General features: G+C 44.5%; 1 protein-coding gene across 2 annotated transcripts; it reads left to right on the forward strand.

Moving 5' to 3' along the window:
- The first annotated feature begins 3,131 nt into the window (after positions 1 to 3,131).
- On the forward strand, positions 3,132 to 12,951 carry LDHB (lactate dehydrogenase B). Of its 2 annotated transcripts, none has more exons than XM_066319628.1 (8): positions 3,132 to 3,293; positions 4,600 to 4,731; positions 7,514 to 7,631; positions 8,124 to 8,297; positions 9,363 to 9,536; positions 10,801 to 10,918; positions 11,761 to 11,884; positions 12,604 to 12,951. In XM_066319628.1, the coding sequence occupies exons 2-8, from the start codon at positions 4,606 to 4,608 to the stop codon at positions 12,769 to 12,771; spliced, it is 1,002 nt and encodes a 333-aa protein (XP_066175725.1). In that variant the 5' UTR covers positions 3,132 to 3,293; positions 4,600 to 4,605; the 3' UTR covers positions 12,772 to 12,951. The 2 variants fall into 2 exon arrangements, with proteins under 2 accessions (XP_066175725.1, XP_066175724.1); XM_066319627.1 differs by lacking the exon at positions 3,132 to 3,293 and adding an exon at positions 3,669 to 3,812.
- Positions 12,952 to 13,554: the final 603 nt, after the last annotated feature.

The raw sequence follows: 13,554 nt of genomic DNA on the forward strand, positions 1-13,554 counted from the left end.
ATGCTACATGCTGTGTGTGATTACAGGGGGTGATTGCACTGATGTAAAAAACTCTCCAGCATGAACACAGCCTTGCATCTGTGTCTGGAGAAGTGATAGCCTGACAAGGTCTCATTCCTTCAGACATACAAATAAAACTACAAAGTCCATACATAAAAATCTTAGGACTACTAAGTTTTCTGAACAGTTAACCAGTTCAGAGGAAAAAACCCTCCATCTTTATTGTATGGAAATTAATCTACTGATAAAAAAATCATTATCTGCCTGTAATTTCAATTTCATATATTTTTGCTTGCATATATACTGTTTGCCCCATTTCTGTCTTGTCACTCTGTTTAGCAGCTGTAGTTTCTCCTGAACTTTTTAATGAGCCAGAGCTCATTAAATCAATGCCGTTTAGTTCTTCCAAATTGGTTGCTGTTACTTACCTAATTGTAAAACTTATCACCATTTGTTTCCTCTGGCATCAAAGATATTCATTAACTGAGATCATCATATTTCACTCCTTTTGCACTGTAGCCCCTAAGCTCATGATGTGTTTGTTTGGTTTTGTTTTTTTTTTATTAACTCCATTATAAAGCACTTAACTATTATGAGTGTGTTATCTGTTTACATTGTCTAATCTTTAAACAAAAATTAAACAGAAAATCAGCTCGCTGCCAAATATAAGGAACCGTTCCTTCAAACAAAACTAGGGAAAAAGAAGCTTGCAAAGCTGCCACTCCCAGATCATTTTTATTTATTGTGTGATGTATTTTCCCTCCAAATGGCAAATCCAGGTGAAGAAGCACAGAATTTACAAAGGTGGACCAGAATTTTAATTCAGCACCTGCCAACATTGTACGTGACAGCACTTACTGATTTCCAGCAGATTAATTCAGTTCTCTGTATTTTGCAAAGCTGAACATCTAATTTTTTTCCCTCCATTACATCCATATGCAATAATGCTTAGAACACATCCATCCTCTAGGGCAAAGATCTGATCTACCAGGTCTAACACAGTGAGAGAGAACCTTTACATTGCCATCAGCCCGACATCCCATCCTGTGATGTAATGGATTCCTTCCCTTCCAAGATAAAATTTTTCACGACTTAGGGCTACAGCTGTCATCAGACCATGGCCATCAGAACATCAGCATCTTGCTGTGTGAAACAGTCCCATGAACAGAATTTTTCATCTGAGATCTCTTCTTTTTTAATCAGGTTTAAGGGTAGTTTTGGAAAAAAGAAATGGCAGGAAATCCTATCTACTTTCATTTTGGGAAGATGATGGGACAGATGGAAGTAGTGAAGTAGCTCAGACTTATCTAATGGCGCACTTTGTGTACAACCCAAAAGTTGAATGTGACTAAAATATATACACAAAATATATGTTGTAATTGTATGAAGGTTACCAGGCAAATTTATTTACACTGTGTCCCTTAGCATTAGGGTTTGTTTTTCTGGAGAACTGCACTGCATCAAAAATGCCAATGTTGCCAAACTGGAGCTGAACTTTGAAACTGTGACCTGTCACCAGGAGACTTCCCATGTGACCTTGGGGAGATCTTTTCACCTCTCTGTGCCTCAGTCCTCCATCATCTGGAACAATAAGTAAGTAAATCATTAAGAGCAGGGAGAGGGAATAAACTTCTTTCTTGCACTCAAGGTCTTGCTCCTGCATTGTCTATTTACATTGAAAGGACTTCAGGGAGGGGATTAAATACCCTGTGCTTTTAGCACTGCATGCAAAATGAAGCCTGATCTAAATAAGGGCCCAGAAGAGCTGTTGTAGCCTGTGGTAAACAGTCCAGTCTGCCTTTTAAAGCTTTAGTATCTTGCAAATAGGAAGTGGCATTTCCATCTCTAATTCCAAACGCTACTGTTATAATTGACTATTGAAAGTTCGTAAGGAGAGAGAAGGATCCTGTCCAAAGAAGACAGAAGGCAGTGGTGAAGGTTCCTCACAACAGGCACTGGCAGGACAAGGACCCTTGGTTCTGTTTCAGGAATTAAAAAACCTTCCTCTGGTCCTTCCCTAATCTCTCCAGAAATTTTTTATCTCCCTTCCTCGCTATTTCCCTAAATTTCAGCTGTGAATGTTCCTGTTGTGATTATAGAAGCCAGATTTTCTGATCCTTACATTTCACTGTGTAATTATTATTTACCTCCAGCTGCCACTGCATCTGTAATTTCAGTCTTGAATTGATTTTCTTACAGCAAGCTGCTACCTGAAGCATCATGTGGATGGCTTAACTAATTTCTTTCACTGCAGGAGACCCTTTGCAACGTCAAACCAACATTTGAAGAAGCAAAGTAGCCCCAGTTAGACAGTGAATTAAAGCCAGCCTGGATCTGTACTGATCTGCTGCTCAGAAAAGCAAGTTTCATCCTTTGCTCGCCATCTGCCTCATGCACACACCATTGTTTGTTTGGCTGCTTAGTGAGCCACAGGGCATCAATCCAGTTATTACTAAACCTGGCAAAGTATCTGGCAAAAAAAATCAATAAAACTTTAAACTAGCCGCAACAACAGGAAAAAAAAAAAAAAAAAAAGGTGGCCATAATCGTAGGCTGTGTAGGCAGGCAGAGCTAGGCTCTCTGCCTAGTCCCATTTAACCCAGTGACTTACTTGGGAGGACTCTGGAATCTACTGTTGTGTTTTCCCTCTTGTGGGAGAGACTAAATCATGTGTGATGAGGAACTCAACCTAGCTTCCCCACTGGAACTATGCATATCATCCAGTGTTTTCTACTTTCTTCCTTTACAGCTAGAAAGATGTAATGTTACAGCACTGTTTGCTATTATTCCGTATTTTGCTTGCTTTTGGAGGCATTTAAAGAAACCAGTTCCTCCTCTGCTCAGCAGCAGTGGCCGATGTCAGCTTTTCAGTTTGTGTGTTCTGTGGGTCTGAGGAAAATATCATCTGACTCTTATTGCTACTTAGAGTGCCGGATGTGCTTATTACTTTAACACGGCGTTAAAATACGTTCACGCTGATTATCATTTTTAAGGGATGCCCTACAGTGATATGGCGAAATAGAGTGAGTGTGATGTGGGTCCGGCCGTGCCGAGGGAGAGGGAGGAGGCCCGGTGGTGGCAGCTCTGCTCAGGTTACATTCCTTCTTGGCCTGCCTCAGGTTACGTCCCTTATTCCTGGCAAGGCATCGCTCTGCGCCTCCAGGAGGGACTCGTCCAACCACCAAAAGTCCAACCGGAGTCAGCCCCAGGGCAGAAATCAGCGAGCGCAAAAATCAGGTACCCCTGGCTGAGGAGATATCCCCAACCTGAACAACTTCTCTCCGAAAGATCAGGTAAGATGCTTTATTTTTGCCGTATTTTAACGTCGCTTGCAGCGTTTCTGGCCAAACCTGCGGCTCCGAGACGCCAGGGACCAACAGCCCCGCTGTCCGCTGTGAAAGTGACGCTGCCGAGGCCACCTGTGCCCAGTGCACGGCCACCCCCGGCCCCGGCAGCATCGCGGCTCCCGGCAGCGCACCCGGCGGACACACAGCCCCGAGGCCGGGCCAGCAGCACTGCCCCCGCGCCACTGCGGGGCCGGGGCGGAGCAGCGACATCCTTGAGGCGCCGTCCTTGCCGGGGATTGAGCGCGCCGCCGCCTCCCCCGGCCCCGCCGCCGGGCCCGCCCCTTCCGTTGCGGAGCGCTCATTGCCCGAGCCCCGCGCTGCCCGCGCCCCCGCCGTGCCCGTGCCGTTGCGCTCGTTGCCCGGGCCCCGCGCCCGTTCCGTTACAGAGCGCCCGTTCCGTTACAGAGCGCCCGTTGCCCGAGCGCCGCGCTCCCCTCGCCGTTCCTGCGCCGCTCCCGCTGCCCGGTGCGTACGGGGGGACCCCGCTCCGGGACGGGGGGTGCTGGATGGCCGCCCAGCCGGCCCGTCACTTCTGCCCCGGGCGGCTTGATCCCGCCGGGGGCCGGCCGCGGGCCGAGCATCACTGCGTGGCTAACGGGTGATGCCTAGAGTGGCTGGAGCCGAGCTGCGGTTCCCGGAGGTTTGGGCTGGGGATGTGGGGTGGCCGGAGCCGGGCCGTGCCTCCCGAGGGTCTTGGGTGGCCGGAGCCGGGCTGTAGCTCCCGAGCGTTGGGATTTGGGGCGGCCGGAGCCGGGCGGCGGCTCGGGGCTGGTGCCCGGCCGTGCTCAGGGTGCCCCTGCGGCCCGGCGCGGCCGTGGGCCCCGGGGAGCCTCGGGGCCCGTGGAGAGGAGCCGGGGAAATCCCAGCCCGCTCCCCGCGGCCCGGCTGGCTCGTGGAGGCCCGTCCCGGAGCGCACAGATGTAACCGCTTCTGTGCCGCGAGGCGAATGCCCGGGGCCGGCAGCGCTGATGGAATTTGACCCTGGTGCGGGCGGCTGTGGGAGCGCGGCTCGCGGGGTGCGCTGCCCCGTGCAGCCCCAGGCTGGGCGCAGGGAGGGCGCGGGCCGCAGCCGCGGAGGGTGTGCGGCTGTGTGTGGGGACGCGGGGCTGGGAAGGAGCCCTGCGAGCAAGGGCAGCGTGCCTGCAGCTGCCTTGCGTAAAGCCGGCTGTGGCAGGTGACTCCTCCGTTCAGAGCGCGCCTTTCGGCTCCCTCTGGCCCGCTTTGATCCACATCTTTCCGGCTCTCCCCTCAGAACGCCATGGCCACTGTCAAGGACAAGCTGATCAGCCCCATCGCGGAGGCAGCCAAGGTGCCCAACAACAAGATCACAGTTGTGGGGGTTGGCCAGGTTGGCATGGCCGCTGCTATCAGCATCCTTGGAAGGGTAAGGCTCAAGGACAACGTGCTCTCCAAGCCCCCGTGCTGTCGTGCTCAGCACCGCCTGTCTTAGCAAAGGGTGGTACAGGAAAAAGGGAGGTTGGCACAGGAATGAATCATTCATTAGCAGCTCGGGGAAGCGAGCAGTGACCTACAAGCCTGACCTCCACATTTAGCCTCTCCTTGTTCTCTCACCTTTCTGTCTGTGCTTAGCACTAAATGTCTCTTTAGGCAGAATGATTTTCCAAGCTGCTGGGAAAATGTAGGTAGGAATGACTCCACAGCCTCTGCCAAACATGTAATTCTCTTCTTAATTTTTTCATTCTTCCACAACAAAGCTGGAGTTTGCTTTGTGACAGAGTTCTGCTGGACAAAAAATAGGGAGAGAGCAAAAATCTGGGTGAAATACAGGATAAGGAATCAAGAGGGTTTGCTTTTTATTATTTTATTTCTTTATTTTTATTTATTATTTTAAAGAATATATATAGTAGCTGAAAATACTGCTATCCCCTTCAGCAGCTTTTTGATTTCTCTTAAGTCCTTTTTACTTGTTTATATGACTTTATTTTTTTTCCAGAAAGGTGTTAGCTAGTTTTGAAATAACTGAAAGCAGGAGGTTGGACTTGGAGGTTATTATGGCTTTTCCTGTTACTGGTTTCTGGGATATTTTTGTCAAATCTTATGGTGCAGTCTTTGAGCAAAGTTAAGGTTTATTAATTGACAAGGATTTCTTGTACTTTGCACTTCATTTTTAGAGAATATTGTGAATTTATTAAATTTGAAAAGACAGAAGGTGCAGACTTTTTTTTGGTTTTTGAAAGAAGACATCAGCAGATATGCCCTGCCCCCTTGCAGGAGCAGATCTTTAATCAGGTAGCTTCCAGTCAGATGAAAAATCTTGCTTGTTCGAATAAACCAGCTGTATTTTGTTTGTCAATGACCAATGTATTACCATGAGGATGCATGTTGAATTGTAAAAAACAAACAAAAAACCCCCCCAAAAAAACCAAAAGAAACCGAACCTTTCACTTTCTGATATTCATAACCCCTATGAGCAAGGAAAAATGGGCAGTGAGACAGTAAGAACAGGCCACAGTGAAACTGATGCAAAAGTAGCAAATAGTTTTTGAAACAAGTAAGTAAAAAAGAAATTTATTGGAAAAACAGTAATAGGTGATTGTGGGTTTTATAGTTATATTTTTAAGCACATGGTTGCCACTCATGGTCTGAAATCAGTTGTTTAGGTGCTGTAACCTGTGAGGGAGCCAGGTGATGTTACCATAAATTGGACCATAATTCATCATTCATTTAATGCACTTCACTAAGCAGGATCAAACTGCATTGTCAGATATCTAAGCACAGAGTTTTACTGTTAATGAACAGTATGCACCAAACCCAGAATAACAACTGGTTTTAAATTCTTCAAGCATGGATAATGACATGGAGTTTATTTCAGTCAGGCTTCTGCTTTTACTCTCTCACAACTATAAGCTTCAGCATAAAATGTTTCTACAATAAAACCATCTGGTTCGTGTAACTGAATTATAATAATGCAATAGAATTTTTTGGGCTGCAAAAGATCTTTTAAGATCATTGAGATCAACCATTAACCCACCACTGCCAAGTCCAGCATGTCCCCACATGCCACATCTAAAAGTTTTATAAACACTATGACCCAACAGCTTCCCTGGGCAACCTGTTTCAATGCCTGACCATCCTTCTGGTGATGAATTTTTTCCTCCTATCCAATCTAAACCTCCCCTGGCACATATATCCTGTCCCTTGTTCCCTGGGAGCAGAGCCCGACCCCCCCGGCTGTCCCCTCCTGTCAGAGAGTTGTGCAGAGCCAGAAGGTTCCCCCTGAGCCTCCTTTTCTCCAGGCTGAGCCCCCACAGCTCCCTCAGCCCCTCCTGGTGCTCCAGCCCCTTCCCCAGCTCAGGGGGACAGTCACTGCTCTGGTCCTGCTGGCCACACTATTTCTGGTACAGCCAGAATGCCTTTGGCCTTTTTGGCCAGCTGGGCTGGCTCATGTTCAGCCACTGCTGACCAATATAATGTGGGTTTGACTTGTGCAAGATGCTTGGCTCTAATGCTGATTTCAGTTTGTTGGTGTGGTATTAAATACATAAATTTGCATGCTTCTAAAACTTCTGCATTGGTTATTTACTTCCTGCTCAGTTAGAGACAAGTCATTGATGTTACCATACTGATTTGTAAATGGGAGCTGAATCTGTTCTGCAAAGTAAATATCACACAGTAGCTCCTGCAGAGAAAAATAGCTAAAGAATCTTTTTTCTCTCAATTTTAGTGTCAAGGAAGTCTGTTTCCATTGTATATTTTTGTGAAAGGAATTGACTGATGGCATGTGGAAAGGGAATATTTATTTGATAATTATATGGTGTGTTCTTTCAGATATTTAAATATTTAAAACAGGCCTGTTTGCTGGGTAGATTTAGAGGGTTTGCCACAACTCTGAAAGATGCAACTTTTTTCCAAAGGTAATAACTAAATTAAGAAGTGCTTTCCTAGCAGGGGTTGGCTATGCACTGAAACTCCCCACAAATGATACCTTTTTTGGAAAGTCTGAGTGAGTTTTATGAACCTGTGCTGTAGTAGCCTCTGACTTTGTGGGATGCATCAGAGCACCAAGATAGTGCTGGTTTATTTGGAGAAGAGATGCTTTCAGATGGGTCAAACATGTTATTTTAAAATATAATTTAGCTTACCTCTGGGTTAACTTTAAAATGCATGTGAACTGCTTCATTGACTCCAAATTTTGTTGTTTTCAGGGTCTTTGTGATGAGCTTGCTCTAGTTGATGTTATGGAAGACAAACTAAAAGGGGAAATGATGGACCTCCAGCATGGGAGCGTGTTCCTTCACACTCACAAGATTGTGGCAGACAAAGGTGCACCTCAGTTTCTTTGATTTAACACTGATATTCTGTGGCTTTGCATAGTAGAAGAGAGTTAGTTGTGCAGTCCTAAAGAACTGTTAGGATTTGGCATCGAAAAAGGTGAAATGTGTGTGTTGGGGTGAGTTCAGATGAACACATAATGGAAGTGGCTCTTAAGATGGACTCTCTCTTACATCTCTTTACAATTTGAGGCTTGCTTAGTAAAATTTATTTTAGTGAAACTGTATGCAGAAGAAACAGTGTTGTTTTTATAGTGGAAATAAGAGTCAGGATAGTTAAATGTACTCTCAACACCCACATATTGATACATTGGGTCATTGTTATGAGACGTTGCTGGCTTTCAAACTGATGTCCTGTGGTTTTGGTTTGAATGCAGTGCACAGTGCAGAAGCACCCTGTAGCTCGTGTATTGACACAATGCTCCTGGAATTAGTGGGATTATTTCAAACACACTCTGTATCTTCTCCCCTGTGCTCTGGTTAGACTATTCTGTCACTGCCAACTCCAAGATTGTGGTGGTGACTGCAGGAGTCCGTCAGCAGGAGGGGGAGAGTCGGCTCAACCTGGTGCAGAGGAATGTGAATGTCTTCAAATTCATCATTCCTCAGGTTGTCAAGTACAGCCCCAACTGCATCATCCTGGTGGTTTCCAATCCTGGTAAGGCAGTCTTTTCTTAAATACATACAAATTTGGTTTGACGAGATAAAGCATTAGTTAGTTCTCAGAAAATCTCTTCAAATACAAGTTGTTGAAACTTTATAGCTTTTTGTGGACGTCTGAGAATACAGACAAATACTCTGCATATTGCATGTTGCTTTTTCAGAATTATATTTTTTATAATCGTTTGTTTTCTCAGTGTGTGAAGTTTTGTCCACTGGTGTTATATAGCGAAGGTCTTTGTGAGCCCTTGAGAAGGGACTTTGGGGTTTAACCTTGATGGCCCAGCTGAAGCTGTAGGGAACATGCCACTTGTGAGGTGTGAACTGTGCTTTGGTGCCTGAGCAGAGCAAATTATTCATTTCAGATCTGTGTACACAAACATGTTCCCTCCTGAGAACTGCCTGGCTTCTCAGAGTTGGAGTCAATTCCTGCAGCCTGGTTATTGTTGTTGCTTTGATCTGTGGATTAGAGGTTTTTCTCTCTGCTCACATCCTTCTGTCTGCCCTATCTAGCTTTGGTTTTTTTCCTAAAACTGTATTTTTAGAAACACATGGAGCTAAAGCACAATGCTCATCTAGCTTTTCATGCTGCAAAGGTGGTAGATACAGAAAATGCTTAGTGCACAAATGAAGAAATTAAACTGAAGGAATTACTGACAACAAAGAGTATGTAAATCTCAGACTTCTGATTGCAAATTGTTTAACCTGTTGTGACGGTGAACTGGAAAGGAGCATTTTTCAGGAAACTGCTGAATTTTTTTAGCCACATGAGATCAGTCCCAGTTCTGAATGCCCTAGGTCTTTAACTGTGACCAAAAAAAGTGTATCCAACTTTAGCTGGTAGGAATCTAATCTCTAAAGACCTTCCTTGAATTTTCTTAGGACCCAACAAGCTACTGTTCAACATTTCGAGCACTGCATCCATTTTAATTCCCCAAAGAGCCAGATCCCAAATTCCTTGACTAGCATTGAGTCCTCCTGATTGCCCTGTTACCCTCAGTAATCGTTGGAGCATTCTTGGTGCGAGTGGAGTTTCATTTGCCATGCATGCTTTTCCTTTCAGTGGATATATTAACCTATGTCACATGGAAGCTGAGTGGGCTGCCAAAAAACCGTGTGATTGGAAGTGGCTGCAATCTGGACACGGCCAGATTCCGTTATCTGATGTCTGAGAGACTTGGGATCCATCCAAGCAGCTGCCATGGCTGGATCTTGGGAGAGCACGGTGATTCCAGTGGTAAGGAGCACTTCTGACCTCCCTGGGAATGAGCAATACCATATCAGAGGTTGAGGCCAGAGGTTTGTTACAGGATTCTGAAGGAACAGCTGCAGTTGAGCTCGAGTAACTGGTACTTTGCTGTATTTTTATGAAGATTACAGTTGAGAGATGTACAAGAAATCGACCTACACATACTTAATAATTTGATTGTGGCTGTACGATTAAAGCCTGAACTGAAAACGCCCAATTTTGGGAGGTTGTGTTGTGAAGGCTACATCTTGCTCCCTCTCTTTATTCTCAGTTTTTGGAGTACCATCCCATAGTCTGTTGCACAGTTCTCTGAAAGCAGTATCAGCACTTGCTAGGTCAGTAGCAGAGCTTGTTATTCTAGCAGTCCAGATTCAGGCCGACAAAATTATCCCTTGCCTTATTTTGTGACTTTTGTTCTTGCTGTTTAAAGCAAAGATAGTTTTAAAATGTGAAATGAAAGAAGTTTATCTGTCCTAGTTCAGTTCATGTATTCCAAGTCTGAAATGCTGTAGCAGAACGTTTATGTGGATTGCTACTGCTTTATATTTTCATGCTGTGTATTTCTAAGGAAGCCACCTCTTCATTGTGCCATTGCATTTGATCAAAGTACAGCGTCTGCTCAACAGCAGCAGTTTTTGTAGCTCACCCTATACCAATGAAAGCAGAGTTTGGCTGAGCACATGCAGAGCTTAGCCTGTGTCATTGTCACAAAGCTGCTTTTGTTTTGAAGTAACTCCAAATTCCTGCTTACTTCCCAGAAACAGAGACTGAACCTTCCTCTGAGCTTCCAGGATGCAGGGAGAAGTGCAAATTTCTGTCTTGATATTCTAAGTTTGCCTATTGTTGCTCTTACTTGTGTAAATAAGGATAGACTTCTTGAAGGCTAATCCCAATACTGATTAGTGAAACTGCAAATGCTGCAGTTTTGAGTAAAATCAGTTCTGAAAGGCTGGGTTGCTAAAATATGCCTTTTTACTAGAATTTTATGTTTCTGACTTCAGAAACTTCCAGGGTCTGAAAGTTCTGCTGTCACATGTTACAAGTGACTTGTTAAAGTGCCAGTACTAAAACTGTCTCATCTTTGACTCCCAGAGTTCTCAGATTTAACCATAGCTAAATAAAAACTTAAAACCTGGCTCAACCATTCTTGTGATTCTGGCTGCTCCTACTTTGTTTCCAATTATTTTAGCTAGGAAAGGTGGAGGGAGAGTTGCCAAGTGCTGTTGGCACTGATGGCCTTCCTCTGTTGCAGTGGCTGTTTGGAGCGGAGTGAACGTGGCAGGGGTTGGCCTCCAGGAGCTGAACCCTGCCATGGGAACTGACAATGATCCTGAGAACTGGAAGGAGATCCACAAGCAAGTGGTTGCAAGGTATGATGACCTGAGGGATAATGTGGATGGATGCCGTGCTGACAGCAGTTTGTCTGCACTCTGCCTCTGTTCTGGTGCAGCTTTCATGATCTCTTAGTCAGAAAGTTGCTTGAGTGAGTGGGACTGCATTTTTAAATGCAGAAATGCAGGATTTCAGCTGGTAAGATCTGTTATCCTGCAGGGAGACAAATTATTGCATAACAAACCCACTCAAGTGCTGGAGCACCTGGAGCTGTGGGTGCTTGTTTTCCCACATGGAGCTTCTTCAGTGGGTAACTTTATTCAAAGGGCACAAGCCCAGGAAAAGGTAGAATGTTTCTATGAGCATAGTGTTGGAATCAGGGAAAATTCTGTTCAATGGATGCAAAAGAGTTTGTGTACAGCTGACTACATGTTGTTAAGTCTTTTGTGAAATGAATATGCACTCACTGGGATAAAGTGTGTGCAGATGTTGGCTAAAAACCTCAGGATATAGTGGTGCTTTGACTCTAAATGTTTGCCTCTTTCATTGTGCCCTTGACTGAAGCAGAGAACTTGTCAGGTATAGGTGTGGTTTTCTATATAACACTAGGATCTCTTCCTAGATGGGAGCTAATTTTGTTTTCAGCTAATCCTGTGAGAACAACAGGATTCTTTATTATGAATAGGGGATAATGTAGAATTTATGCTTTATCCTCTAATGTTGAAACGCATAACTTGGACATTTTAATTCCAAAACTTAAAGTGCGTTTCAGGAGTTCGAAAATTTTTAAATGGCTAACATTCACTGGTTTTAAGACTTGTAATTTACAGTGACTTGCTTGAAGACGTCTTAATGAAGTTGTATTTCAATGTTTCCTTAGTGCCTACGAGGTGATCAAACTGAAGGGGTACACAAACTGGGCTATTGGCCTTAGTGTGGCTGACCTCTGTGAGACCATTCTGAAGAACCTGTTCCGGGTTCATTCAGTTGCTACTCTGGTAAAGGTAAGAATTGGAGGCTAGTTGGACACTCTGGCTCATTTAATTGCTCTGGACAAGCTAAATAGCCTCATTTAGCAAGATGTTCAGTGAAGGAAGCTTTGTAAAATATTACTTTGAATTTCAATTGGCAGCTTACTATTGCTGTTTCTTCTAGGCTGACCTCTTAGCCTACTCCACTCACAAGTATGGAGCTGAAAATAAGGTTCTCTGTGCAGAACTACCCTTATGTGAAACTTTGCCATGTGTGGCATATGCAGATTCCTTGAAAAGAAGTTTCAGTGTAAAAGTGGAAGACTTCTTAGAGGCCCAGCTGTGATTCTGGGAGCCACTGTCCTTTTATATGTGGTGTAACTGCCTGCATGTGGTCTGTACCATTTCCACAGCCTCTGCTGCAGCAAGGGCTCTGAGCAGGGAAAACTGCTCCCTCTGATGGCCTGTCCTAATCCTGTGTCTGAATTCTTTCAGCTCCTTGCTGTACAGAACTAAAAGTGAGAGAGAGGTTTGAAGGTGGGGTTTCTGCCATCACCTGTTTGGTATTGCCAAGCATTTGATCCAGAACAGCTCTATACTATTTATTTTCTTAAATACGTCGTGGCCGAAATTTTTCTGCAGGTTGTAAAACAATGGTTTTTGAGCTCTGCTCTGAGGAGGTTCCCTGCAACATAAACCAACCACAGATTTGTGGTGACAGGCCTGTGTCTGATCTCTTTTGTTTGTGACAGGGCATGTATGGCATTCAGAATGAAGTCTTCTTGAGCCTTCCTTCTGTCCTATGTGCCTCTGGCCTGACAAGTGTCATCAACCAAAAGCTGAAGGACGATGAGGTGACCCAGCTGAGGAAGAGCGCAGAGACACTGTGGAACGTCCAGAAGGATATCAAGGAACTGTAACTCATGACTCTTAGGTTCCAGCAATAGAAAAACAGCATGTTGTTTGCAGATGTGGGCTCTACTCACTATATATCTCAATGGTTAACATGAAATGTTCTTCCAGACTTTGTCCATGGTAGCTACTTACGCTTGCTGCAACGCACAAATCTTACGAACAAATAAAAGCAATTTTCAGGCATCTTTGGCTGTCCTAGTGACTCTTTTTCAGCCTGTAAATTATGTGCCTTACTCTGGCATTCTCCTTTAGTGTTTGCCACAGACTGCATGGAAGTGTGAACTTGATGTGTCTTTTTAAATGGTTGGGAACAAAGTAGTAAGAGTGAATTGGTGGGATTTCACTCACACCACCCTGCTGTGAGGCTTTTCTCATCACAGGCGCTGAGTAAGTGTAATTCGTTCCCTGACTGGTTTCTGATAGAGAACTTGTTTTACTAGTGGATAGAGGAAATGGAATGAGCATTTGGCTCTGTGCAACCAGTCAAAAATATGCCAGCACTAAGGGTCTGTATGCCACTGGCATGGAAAGAGTTCTGTAGATCCTTCTCTCTTCTGGATTAAATTCTTTGCTTGTTAATGGTGTCTACTTCTTATAATTCGAAAAACAATATTATTTTCTATTTGAATATCCAGAATTCAAGGTTTTTTCTGGACTTAGGTTGGAATGTTGTGGTTTTGGTCTTGTTTATTAAACAAACCAAGTTGGGTCTTAAATCTCTAAATCTCAGCCTGATTGTTAAAGTCTTTATATACTTGAAGGGGGAGCAGATTAAAAAGAAATCCTTA

This window comes from Sylvia atricapilla, chromosome 5 (genome assembly GCF_009819655.1).
Source record: "Sylvia atricapilla isolate bSylAtr1 chromosome 5, bSylAtr1.pri, whole genome shotgun sequence".
Lineage (NCBI taxonomy): Eukaryota > Metazoa > Chordata > Aves > Passeriformes > Sylviidae > Sylvia > Sylvia atricapilla.